Here is a 13,885-nt window from a genome sequence, read left to right on the forward strand (position 1 = left end):
ACATGTCCACAATAATAGACATTCTATAGACTAAATGTCCACAATAACAGACATTCTACAGACTACATGTCCACAATAACAGACATGCTATAGACTACATGTCCACAATAACAGACATTCTACAGACTACATGTCCACAATAACAGACATTCTATAGACTACATGTCCACAATAACAGACATTCTATAGACTACATGTCCACAATAACAGACATTCTACAGACTACATGTCCACAATAACAGACATTCTATAGACTACATGTCCACAATAACAGACATTCTACAGACTACATGTCCACAATAACAGACCTTCTATAGACTACATGTCCACAATAACAGACATTCTACAGACTACATGTCCACAATAACAGACATTCTATAGACTACATGTCCACAATAACAGACATTCTACAGACTACATGTCCACAATAACAGACATTCTACAGACTACATGTCCACAATAACAGACATTCTACAGACTACATGTCCACAATAATAGACATTCTATAGACTACATGTCCACAATAACAAACATTCTACAGACTACAAGTCCACAATAACAGACATTCTACAGACTACATGTCCACAATAACAGACCTTCTATAGACTACATGTCCACAATAACAGACATTCTACAGACTACATGTCCACAATAACAGACCTTCTATAGACTACATGTCCACAATAACAGACATTCTACAGACTACATGTCCACAATAACAGACATTCTATAGACTACATGTCCACAATAATAGACATTCTATAGACTACATGTCCACAATAACAGACATTCTACAGACTACATGTCCACAATAACAGACATTCTACAGACTACATGTCCACAATAACAGACATTCTATAGACTACATGTCCACAATAACAGACATTCTATAGACTACATGTCCACAATAACAGACCTTCTATAGACTACATGTCCACAATAACAGACCTTCTATAGACTACATGTCCAACAATAACAGACATTCTACAGACTACATGTCCACAATAACAGACCTTCTATAGACTACATGTCCACAATAACAGACCTTCTATAGACTACATGTCCACAATAACAGACATTCTACAGACTACATGTCCACAATAATAGACATTCTATAGACTACATGTCCACAATAACAGACATTCTACAGACTACATGTCCACAATAACAGACATTCTACAGACTACATGTCCACAATAACAGACATTCTACAGACTACATGTCCACAATAACAGACATTCTACAGACTACATGTCCACAATAACAGACATTCTACAGACTACATGTCCACAATAACAGACCTTCTATAGACTACATGTCCACAATAACAGACATTCTACAGACTACATGTCCACAATAACAGACATTCTATAGACTACATGTCCACAATAATAGACATTCTATAGACTACATGTCCACAATAACAGACATTCTACAGACTACATGTCCACAATAACAGACATTCTACAGACTACATGTCCACAATAACAGACATTCTATAGACTACATGTCCACAATAACAGACCTTCTATAGACTACATGTCCACAATAACAGACCTTCTATAGACTACAGGTCCACAATAACAGACATTCTATAGACTACATGTCCACAATAACAGACATTCTATAGACTACATGTCCACAATAACAGACCTTCTATAGACTACATGTCCACAATAACAGACCTTCTATAGACTACAGGTCCACAATAACAGACATTCTATAGACTACATGTCCACAATAACAGACCTTCTATAGACTACATGTCCACAATAACAGACATTCTACAGACTACATGTCCACAATAACAGACATTCTACAGACTACATGTCCAAAAAAATTAATGTTTATTTTCAACATAGTATAGAAAACTATTACATGATCAAAAACAAATATTTTTTGCAAAAAAAGTCACCGTTTTTAATGTCTGGGGTCATGAGTTAAAAAAAGGTTGGAACCACTGGTTTAAACACACTACAACTCCAGCTGTTTACTCCAGGAAAAACACTGGTGTCAAAACTAGCTCAAGAATCAGAGTAAATGTAAGGGGAAACAAACTGCCCCGCCCACCATCAACACTTTAGCATTAGACTCTGAAGACAGTTCACACATGTTTGGGTTGGTTTCAAAGTAACAACTGAAGGGATTTGGAACAAATGACTGAACGAACCTAAGGCTTACAGGTTCAGAATTATGACGTTTTATCGCATTATTGTGAGTTTATTTTCAATATAATCCAACTTTAATCTCAAAAAAGTACGACATTATTTGCGTTAAATTATGAGTTTCCTTTTTTTTTAAACTAGGACTTTATTCTCATAATACAGTATTGCGACTTTATTCTCATAGTGACAAGTGTTTTTATTTTTTTGCCTAATACACCTTAGTAACATGCAAAAGAAAATGAGCATAAAATATAAAATATAATCTACTATTACTAAGTGAATAAATACTGTATATATTTAGATAAATGTGCATGAATGTGTGTATGAGGGACTGTGCAAACTGTCAGAGATGAATGTGCAAAAAATATGCTTATTGTATTTTATTTTATTTATCAGTTTATTTTACAGGGACAGTGTGCATTAGTTCACGTTGCTGTAAATTCACCAGAGTTGGAATCAGGTCTGTTTTCATCTGCAGTAACTGGACAGATGTGGAATTTTTACCCTAAAAAGAAGAACGAGCTTAGAAACACAACTTTTTAAAACATCAAAGTCCAATACCCAAAAACAGACGAGGACAACAAGACGAGTTTGACTAAAGAACATTTACAAATAACAACACATCAGACACAGGAGTCCAATCTGTTTGGGTCTGTAAGGGTTAAAGGTGGACGTTTGGGTCTGTAAGGGTTAAAGGGGGGCGTTTGGGTCTTTAAGGGTTAAAGGTGGACATTTGGGTCTGTAAGGGTTAAAGGTGGACGTTTGGGTGTTTAAGGGTTAAAGGTGGACGTTTGGGTCTGTAAGGGTTAAAGGTGGACGTTTGGGTCTGTAAGGGTTAAAGGAGGATGTTTGGGTCTGTAAGGGTTAAAGGTGGACGTTTGGGTCTGTAAGGGTTAAAGGTGGACGTTTGGGTCTGTAAGGGTTAAAGGTGGACGTTTGGGTCTGTAAGGGTTAAAGGTGGACGTTTGGGTGTTTAAGGGTTAAAGGTGGATGTTTGGGTCTGTAAGGGTTAAAGGTGGACGTTTGGGTCTGTAAGGGTTAAAGGTGGACGTTTGGGTCTGTAAGGGTTAAAGGTGGACTTTTGGGTCTGTAAGGGTTAAAGGTGGACGTTTGGGTGTTTAAGGGTTAAAGGTGGACGTTTGGGTGTTTAAGGGTTAAAGGTGGACGTTTGGGTCTGTAAGGGTTAAAGGTGGACGTTTGGGTCTGTAAGGGTTAAAGGTGGACGTTTGGGTCTGTAAGGGTTAAAGGTGGACGTTTGGGTCTGTAAGGGTTAAAGGTGGACGTTTGGGTCTGTAAGGGTTAAAGGTGGACGTTTGGGTCTGTAAGGGTTAAAGGTGGACGTTTGGGTCTTTAAGGGTTAAAGGTGGACGTTTGGGTGTTTAAGGGTTAAAGGTGGACGTTTGGGTCTGTAAGGGTTAAAGGTGGACGTTTGGGTGTTTAAGGGTTAAAGGTGGACGTTTGGGTGTTTAAGGGTTAAAGGTGGACGTTTGGGTCTGTAAGGGTTAAAGGTGGACGTTTGGGTCTGTGAGGGTTAAAGGTGGACGTTTGGGTCTGTGAGGGTTAAAGGTGGACGTTTGGGTCTGTAAGGGTTAAAGGTGGACGTTTGGGTGTTTAAGGGTTAAAGGTGGACGTTTGGGTGTTTAAGGGTTAAAGGTGGACGTTTGGGTCTGTAAGGGTTAAAGGTGGACGTTTGGGTGTTTAAGGGTTAAAGGTGCACGTTTGGGTGTTTAAGGGTTAAAGGTGGACGTTTGGGTGTTTAAGGGTTAAAGGTGCACGTTTGGGTGTTTAAGGGTTAAAGGTGGACGTTTGGGTGTCTAAGGGCAGAAACAGAGGTCGATGTGGATTGAACCAATATGAACATATTTATTGAACTAATGAAAAACAAAACCATAAAAAAACATCAGGGTTTTACCAAAAATTATCACAGAAAATCAGATGTTATTAGTAAATATTTGCTATAATTTATTCATTTTTTTGTCGTTGTTCAATGCGACAGAAGGGAAATCTGCACTTCTATTCATAATAAGAACTCATAAATGTCATGAATAATAGCCAGGGTAAAGGAAGAACTCATCCACACAGACATGATGGGCTGGGTCTAATGTCAGAGTTAAAGGATCTGGGAAGTCAAGCACTACTTTAACTGAAGAGGACGATTATGGGATGGAACAGGTCAACGACATCATCACTCCATCAGTAAAGTAGAAAAAAAACAAAACATCATAACTTCTGCATCAGTTTAAAGCAGTGGTTCTCAAACTGTGGGGTGGGCCCCCTGGGGGGGGGGGTGTGAAGGCTTGCCAGGGGGTCATGTGATCTCTTCTGGGTGTTTTTTTCTCTTCAGGTTCGAACGTGTATCAGGTGGAACTAATGTTTTAGCGCAGGAGCACCCTGGACTCATTTTAGAGACGTACAACAAACCAATCTGTTACCATGGTGATCTGTCACTGGACCGGACAGAGTTTAGGTTTGAAGAATGGACAAGGACTGGAACATGTGCCATGTTTGTGCTTTTGCACAGTTTGTACTGTCATGTTCTGAGACGTGCAGTGGAAACAGGCTCACTGCAGCCACTGATAGTGTTCAAACGTTCATCTTTGGTACCAAAATTTTTGTGTAGTTCTAAAAAAAAAGTAACTTTATTGTCATAGCTGTAAGATAATTGTTCATTTCCTGTTTTAATTTGGACAAATACTGTCTCCAGGGGCAGTCTGGGTGAGTTTATTTATATTGTTCCAGCAAAAATCTGACTTATTTTTAATCTGTTATTATTCAAGGAAAAGCAAAAAGGATTGTTGTGATATTGAGGTTTCTTTCAATACAAGTTGTAATTGCACCACCGTTACAGTGTTGTTGGGGATGAGGGGGGCCAGGAGATTTTTCATCCTCCAAAGGGGGGGGGGGGGGGGGGGGGGGGCAGAAAAAGCCTGAGAACCACTGGTTTAAAGACACAGTGCAGACATGTTAACAGAAGTAAACGTCAGTGAACACATGTGTCCAGCAGGACCGTTCAGATGGAACAGAACACACTCTGCTGTCAGTTCCTGTCCTGGAGGTCAGATCAGACTGTCTGTGGTCAGACTGAAGACATTTACATTTATAGGTGGAAGTTCTCACATGTCACAACTGCACAATTCACTTCAGTTCAACTTCCCGTACTTTCCAGACTATAAGCTGCCACTTTGTTCTGGTTTTGAACCCTGTGGCTTCTACAGCGATGCAGCTCCAGTATAGATTTATACAGGCTAATGTCCTCCAGGGGGCGCTCTAACAGGAAGAGCAAAAGTGAGACAGACAGGAGGAAGAGGTGATGAAGAGGAGGAATTTGAATCTGAACTGTGAACAGTCATTTTGCACAAACCCTCATCATGGAAAACACACCAAGAACTGCATGTGATGGAGCTGTGAAGTTCAAAGCAATGGATGTGTCTGTAAAGAAGGAAACAGAGCTGCAGCACCGAAGTGCCATTGAGCAACAACGGAGGAGAGGCGTAGAAGGAGTGTGACGGAGCCTTTGAGGATGTTCACCTGAAGAACCCTGAAGAAGACGACTGCAGTGGTTTAATGAGCAGAAGAAGAGGAGGACACAGACCAGTGACTGTTGTGGGTTTGGAAACAGCCTGTTCCTGACGTTTACTGACAGTACACACACTGTCTGGACAAAAGCAGTTAAAGTATGGAAATACAGATTTAAATCATCTGTCTGTTTACCACCTGTCTGTGGAAACATCTCATGTCACAACGTGGACACCTGTGGTTTAGAGTCAGATGAGACTTATAGTCCAGAAAGTACGATCATTTACAGAGAACACTTCATGCATAAGGCAGACTCACTGGGCTTCACAACAAGTTTAGAACATTAAAAACAAACAAACAAACCACAGGGCCTGGCAGAATGAGTTGGATATGAAAACAAACATGAACATGTGACCTGGAAACTGGAGGTCAAAGGTCACCTGTTCCATATTCATCTGCTCCAGATGTAAACACAGAAGGAAAGAGGAGCAGAGACATCCAACAGAGAATGAGGTGATGTCACTGAATGGACAGATGGACGGACAGATGGACAGACGGATGGACAGACGATGGACAGACGGATGGACAGACGGATGAACAGACGATGGACGGATGGACAGACGGATGGACAGATGGATGGACAGACGATGGACGGATGGACAGACGGATGGACAGACGGATGAACAGACGATGGACGGATGGACAGACGGATGGACAGATAGATGGACAGACGGATGGACAGACAAACAGACAAAGTCAAAACTAAATGAAAGTAGAATAAAACTCCTCACCTGTTGTAACCTTGGTTAGTAAATGTTCAGTCTGTGTAGATCACATACGTGGACACATGATGAGCTGAGGCCTTACACTGTAGAAACGAAACCCAGTTTTCTGAAGACACGTCAGTTTTTTCAGGTTGAGTTAAATGATTATTTTAGACCCCTGAAAGGAAATGAGTTTGACGCCCCTGAAGAATCCTCAGATAACTGAATTATTAGTTTGTAAAAAAGGGGGTGGAGTCTATTAGTTCTACTTCCTCCCACTCCTTTTGGAGCTCTGAAAACTGTCGTTGGACCATGTTGTATGCTTCAGTGTTATCTGATGAGTCTGTGGGCTCCACATAAAACTAAACTAAGAATCCAAACCAAAAAACCACAGTTATTCGTCTGTTTGATCCAACAGCTGAACCAGTGATTTGGTAAATGTGTTCTTTTGGACATTTGAGTCAAATACTTCCAGAGGTAGTGGTTCCACTCATCGTCATGGCTGAGCACATTATTTAACTTATCCATTGTGTTTGTGTGTGTGTGTGTGTTTGTTTGTGTGTGTTAGGGTGTGTGTGTGTGTGTGTTTGTGTCCATTTATTTTATTTGTGTTTTACTGCAATTCCGTGAACCAAGCCCTGCAGGTGGTCTGTACGAGTCTGGACAAAGCAACCAAACCATTCTGAAGTTCCTTCAACCACAAACACTGTCCATGAGCTCTGTGTGTGTGTGTGTGTGTGTGTGTGTGTGTGTTTCAATCCTAAGTGTAAATTGGTTATTTCCATACAAATGTCAAATGTGTAACAATGAATGTTTTGCTTTTCCAGCCCAGTACTGCCATGGTAACAGTGGGACAACAGTGGGTTCATACAGCTGTAATACTGGAACAGAAACAGGAATAATCCACAGTAATAAACATGTAATAACCCACAGTAATAAACATGTAATAATCCACAGTAATAATCCACAGTAATAATCATGTAATGATCCACAGTAATAATCATGTAATGATCCACAGTAATAATCATGTAATGATCCACAGTAATAATCCACAGTAATAAACATGTAATAATCCACAGTAATAATCATGTAATAATCCACAGTAATAATCATGTAATGATCCACAGTAATAATCCACAGTAATAAACATGTAATAATCCACAGTAATAATCATGTAATAATCCACAGTAATAACCATGTAATAATCCACAGTAATAATCATGTAATAATCCACAGTAATAATCCACAGTAATAATCATGTAATAATCCACAGTAATAATCATGTAATGATCCACAGTAATAATCCACAGTAATAATCCACAGTAATAAACATGTAATAATCCACAGTAATAATCATGTAATAATCCACAGTAATAATCATGTAATAATCCACAGTAATAATCATGTAATAATCCACTGTAATAATCATGTAATAATCCACAGTAATAATCCACAGTAATAAACATGTAATAATCCACAGTAATAATCCACAGTAATAAACATGTAATAATCCACAGTAATAATCATGTAATAATCCACAGTAATAATCCACAGTAATAATCATGTAATAATCCACAGTAATAATCCACAGTAATAATCATGTAATAATCCACAGTAATAAACATGTAATAATCCACAGTAATAAACATGTAATAATCCACAGTAATAATCATCAAATGTTTGTTTTAGTGAAAAAATCACATTAAATTGTGAAACTCTTTCCATTTCCAAACTCTCCTGTACCAATAAAATGTGACTAACCTGAACAAATGTGTCCAACCTGAAATGTCTGTATTAAATTCAGTCCAGTTTGAACTCTTTTCTTCCTGTTCCTCAGTGTTTAGTGTCTTTGCAGATCTGATCCAGAATGCACATGGACTAATGAGAAGTGGAGGAAGAAGACTGAGAAAATTACACTGATTTATCTGAAGAAATGTCCGTTTTTTCAGGTTCTTCACATCTGTTTGGTTTGGATAGTTTATAAAAGGAAGTGTTTTCATAACTGAATGTGTTTTTTTTTTTCACTAAACAGACAAACATTGTCAGTTGTCATTATTTGTAGGTTCTTGTGTTCTTGTTTGACTGCAGATCAGATCAGACTGAATGTGGAACCTACAGAACAGTCCTGGTGCACACTCGAATATTCTGTGAAATTCAACAGTCGCTCATTTCAACATCATTGGTTTTTACTGTGAAAGATAAACTAGTGTTTGTTCCAGCTTCATAATATGACACTTGTTATTGGTTATTACTGGACTCATTGTATGGTTATTACTGTGTTATTACTGTGTTATTACTTGTTATTACTGTGTTATTACTGTGTTATTACTGTGCAGTCCCAGAAGGGTTAACTGTGTTCAAGTTCATCAGCTGGAGGCTGTGGAGGGTCAGGGGGGCGTGGTTTCAGAGTGAATGACAGCTGTCAGCTTCAACAGCAGGTGTGTGATGTGAGCTCAGCTGGACTCACTGTGGTTGGTCCTCACTGTCCAGATGGAATAGACGGACACAGGACGCTGGGGGACAAACCAGGACTGGCCGGAAAGAGGGACATGGGCCAGGAAGAGGACTTCAGAACAGGTCAGTGTGTCTGTCCTCCACTCACACCTGTCTGTCCTCCACTCACACCTGTCTGTCCTCCACTCACACCTGTCTGTCCTCCATTTAACACCTGTCTGTCCTCTACTCACACCTGTCTGTCCTCCACTCACACCTGTCTGTCCTCCATTTAACACCTGTCTGTCCTCTACTCACACCTGTCTGTCCTCCACTCACACCTGTCTGTCCTCCATTTAACACCTGTCTGTCCTCCACTCACACCTGTCTGTCCTCCACTCACACCTGTCTGTCCTCCATTTAACACCTGTCTGTCCTCCACTCACACCTGTCTGTCCTCCACTCACACCTGTCTGTCCTCCATTTAACACCTGTCTGTCCTCCACTCACACCTGTCTGTCCTCCATTTAACACCTGTCTGTCCTCCACTCACACCTGTCTGTCCTCCACTCACACCTGTCTGTCCTCCATTTAACACCTGTCTGTCCTCCACTCACACCTGTCTGTCCTCCACTCACACCTGTCTGTCCTCCATTTAACACCTGTCTGTCCTCCATTTAACACCTGTCTGTCCTCCACTCACACCTGTCTGTCCTCCACTCACACCTGTCTGTCCTCCATTTAACACCTGTCTGTCCTCCACTCACACCTGTCTGTCCTCCACTCACACCTGTCTGTCCTCCATTTAACACCTGTCTGTCCTCCATTTAACACCTGTCTGTCCTCCATTTAACACCTGTCTGTCCTCCACTCACACCTGTCTGTCCTCCATTTAACACCTGTCTGTCCTCCACTCACACCTGTCTGTCCTCCACTCACACCTGTCTGTCCTCCATTAACACCTGTCTGTCCTCCACTCACACCTGTCTGTCCTCCACTCACACCTGTCTGTCCTCCATTTAACACCTGTCTGTCCTCCACTCACACCTGTCTGTCCTCCATTTAACACCTGTCTGTCCTCCACTCACACCTGTCTGTCCTCCACTCACACCTGTCTGTCCTCCACTCACACCTGTCTGTCCTCCATTTAACACCTGTCTGTCCTCCACTCACACCTGTCTGTCCTCCACTCACACCTGTCTGTCCTCCATTTAACACCTGTCTGTCCTCCATTTAACACCTGTCTGTCCTCCACTCACACCTGTCTGTCCTCCACTCACACATGTCTGTCCTCCATTTAACACCTGTCTGTCCTCCACTCACACCTGTCTGTCCTCCACTCACACCTGTCTGTCCTCCACTCACACCTGTCTGTCCTCCATTTAACACCTGTCTGTCCTCCACTCACACCTGTCTGTCCTCCACTCACACCTGTCTGTCCTCCATTTAACACCTGTCTGTCCTCCATTTAACACCTGTCTGTCCTCCACTCACACCTGTCTGTCCTCCACTCACACCTGTCTGTCCTCCATTCACACCTGTCTGTCCTCCACTCACACCTGTCTGTCCTCCACTCACACCTGTCTGTCCTCCATTTAACACCTGTCTGTCCTCCACTCACACCTGTCTGTCCTCCATTTAACACCTGTCTGTCCTCCACTCACACCTGTCTGTCCTCCACTCACACCTGTCTGTCCTCCATTCACACCTGTCTGTCCTCCACTCACACCTGTCTGTCCTCCACTCACACCTGTCTGTCCTCCATTTAACACCTGTCTGTCCTCCACTCACACCTGTCTGTCCTCCACTCACACCTGTCTGCCCTCCATTTAACACCTGTCTGTCCTCCACTCACACCTGTCTGTCCTCCATTTAACACCTGTCTGTCCTCCACTCACACCTGTCTGTCCTCCACTCACACCTGTCTGTCCTCCACTCACACCTGTCTGTCCTCCATTTAACACCTGTCTGTCCTCCACTCACACCTGTCTGTCCTCCACTCACACCTGTCTGTCCTCCATTCAAACCTGTCTGTCCTCCATTTAACACCTGTCTGTCCTCCATTCACACCTGTCTGTCCTCCACTCACACCTGTCTGTCCTTCATTCACACCTGTCTGTCCTCCATTTAACACCTGTCTGTCCTCCACTCACACCTGTCTGTCCTCCATTCACACCTGTCTGTCCTCCATTCACACCTGTCTGTCCTCCACTCACACCTGTCTGTCCTCCATTTAACACCTGTCTGTCCTCCACTCACACCTGTCTGTCCTCCATTTAACACCTGTCTGTCCTCCATTTGACACCTGTCTGTCCTCCATTCACACCTGTCTGTCCTCCATTTAACACCTGTCTGTCCTCCACTCACACCTGTCTGTCCTCCACTCACACCCGTCTGTCCTCCATTTAACACCTGTCTGTCCTCCATTCACACCTGTCTGTCCTCCACTCACACCTGTCTGTCCTCCATTCACACCCGTCTGTCCTCCATTTAACACCTGTCTGTCCTCCATTCACACCTGTCTGTCCTCCACTCACACCTGTCTGTCCTCCATTTAACACCTGTCTGTCCTCCACTCACACCTGTCTGTCCTCCATTTAACACCTGTCTGTCCTCCATTCACACCTGTCTGTCCTCCATTCAAACCTGTCTGTCCTCCACTCACACCTGTCTGTCCTCCATTTAACACCTGTCTGTCCTCCATTTAACACCTGTCTGTCCTCCACTCACACCTGTCTGTCCTCCATTTAACACCTGTCTGTCCTCCATTTAACACCTGTCTGTCCTCCATTCACACCTGTCTGTCCTCCATTCACACCTGTCTGTCCTCCATTAACACCTGTCTGTCCTCCACTCACACCTGTCTGTCCTCCATTTAACACCTGTCTCTCCTCCATTCACACCTGTCTGTCCTCCATTCACACCTGTCTGTCCTCCATTTAACACCTGTCTGTCCTCCACACCTGTCTGTCCTCCATTCCAAATGTGCTGACGTTCTAACACCTGAACCACCAAACCAACACTTATTCTACAGATGCACTACAACTGTTCTTACAACCAGAACTTCCTGTTTCTGATATCTGATACCCTGACCAAACTCCAGTAGTTCTAATAGTTCCAGTCGTTCTAATAGTTCCAGTAGCTCTAATAGTTCCAGTAGTTCTAATAGTTCCAGTAGCTCTAATAGTTCCAGTAGTTCTAATAGTTCCAGTAGTTCCAGTAGTTCTAATAGTTCCAGTCGTTCTAATAGTTCCAGTAGTTCTAATAGTTCTAATAGTTCCAGTAGTTCTAATAGTTCTAATAGTTCCAGTAGTTCTAATAGTTCCACTCGTTCTAATAGTTCCAGTAGTTCTAATAATTCTAATAGTTCCAGTAGTTCTAATAGTTCCAGTCGTTCTAATAGTTTCAGTAGTTCCAGTAGCTCTAATAGTTCCAGTAGTTCTAATAGTTCCAGTAGTTCTAATAGTTCTAATAGTTCCAGTAGTTCTAATAGTTCTAATAGTTCCAGTAGTTCTAATAGTTCCAGTCGTTCTAATAGTTCCAGTAGTTCTAATAGTTCTAATAGTTCCAGTAGTTCTAATAGTTCCAGTAGTTCTAATAGTTCCAGTCGTTCTAATAGTTCCAGTAGTTCTAATAGTTCTAATAGTTCCAGTAGTTCTAATAGTTCCAGTCGTTCTAATAGTTCCAGTAGTTCTAATAGTTCCAGTCGTTCTAATAGTTTCAGTAGTTCCAGTAGGTCTAATAGTTCCAGTAGTTCTAATAATTCCAGTAGTTCCAGTAGTTCTAATAGTTCCAGTCGTTCTAATAGTTCCAGTAGTTCTAATAGTTCTAATAGTTCCAGTAGTTCTAATAGTTCCAGTCGTTCTAATAGTTCCAGTAGTTCTAATAATTCTAATAGTTCCAGTAGTTCTAATAGTTCCAGTAGTTCTAATAGTTCCAGTCGTTCTAATAGTTCCAGTCGTTCTAATAGTTCCAGTAGTTCTAATAGTTCTAATAGTTCCAGTAGTTCTAACAGTTCCAGTAGTTCTAATAGTTTCAGTAGTTCCAGTAGTTCTAATAGTTACAGTCGTTCTAATAGTTCTAATAGTTGCAGTCGTTCTAATAGTTCCAGTAGTTCTAATAGTTCTAATAGTTCCAGTCGTTCTAATAGTTCCAGTCGTTCTAATAGTTCCAGTAGTTCTAATAGTTCTAATAGTTCCAGTAGTTCTAACAGTTCCAGTAGTTCTAATAGTTCTAATAGTTCCAGTAGTTCTAACAGTTCCAGTAGTTCTAATAGTTCCAGTAGTTCTAATAGTTCCAGTCGTTCTAATAGTTCCAGTAGTTCTAATAGTTCTAATAGTTCTAATAGTTCCAGTAGTTCTAATGGTTCCAGTAGTTCTAATAGTTCTAACAGTTCCAGTAGTTCTAATAGTTCTAATAGTTCCAGTAGTTCTAACAGTTCCAGTAGTTCTAATAGTTCCAGTAGTTCTAATAGTTCCAGTCGTTCTAATAGTTCCAGTAGTTCTAATAGTTCTAATAGTTCTAATAGTTCCAGTAGTTCTAATGGTTCCAGTAGTTCTAATAGTTCTAATAGTTCCAGTCGTTCTAATAGTTTTGTTCTTGTTTTCAGTCAGAGTTCAACTCTGTTAATAGAATAATAAAGGTTCAACAGAACCTGAAGCCTGAGTCTGCTTCAGATGGATCTACTTCTGGGTCTCCTTCTTCTTCTTCCTTTCTTTCCTTCTTTTTTCTTCTTGGTTTTTATGGCGGTTGCAACATTGTGCACAGTATACTGGTAAAATGCACCACATGTAAGCAATTTAGATTTATCATTATTATTATTATTATTATTATTATTATCATTATTATTATTATTATTATTATTATTATTATTATTATGGGCTGTATTTATTGGTGAACTCTTTAAGGTCCACAGGTGAATTCAGATCTACAGTAGCTTCAGTTCAGACCTTCAGTAGCTTCAGTTCAGACCTTCAGTAGCTTCAGTTCAGATCTACAGTAGCTTCA

At 41.2% G+C, this 13,885-nt stretch overlaps 1 protein-coding gene across 1 annotated transcript in view; it reads left to right on the top strand.

Annotated features, from left to right (window-relative positions):
• The window catches only part of gal (galanin/GMAP prepropeptide), a 32,664-nt gene that overhangs the window by 12,656 nt on the left and 6,123 nt on the right, over positions 1-13,885 (top strand). Inside the window, exon 4 of the mRNA XM_030129970.1 lies at positions 8,936-9,022. Coding sequence (XP_029985830.1) covers positions 8,936-9,022 — 87 coding nt within the window. The remainder of the gene's footprint in view (positions 1-8,935; positions 9,023-13,885) is intronic.

This window comes from Sphaeramia orbicularis, unplaced genomic scaffold (assembly GCF_902148855.1).
Source record: "Sphaeramia orbicularis unplaced genomic scaffold, fSphaOr1.1, whole genome shotgun sequence".
Lineage (NCBI taxonomy): Eukaryota > Metazoa > Chordata > Actinopteri > Kurtiformes > Apogonidae > Sphaeramia > Sphaeramia orbicularis.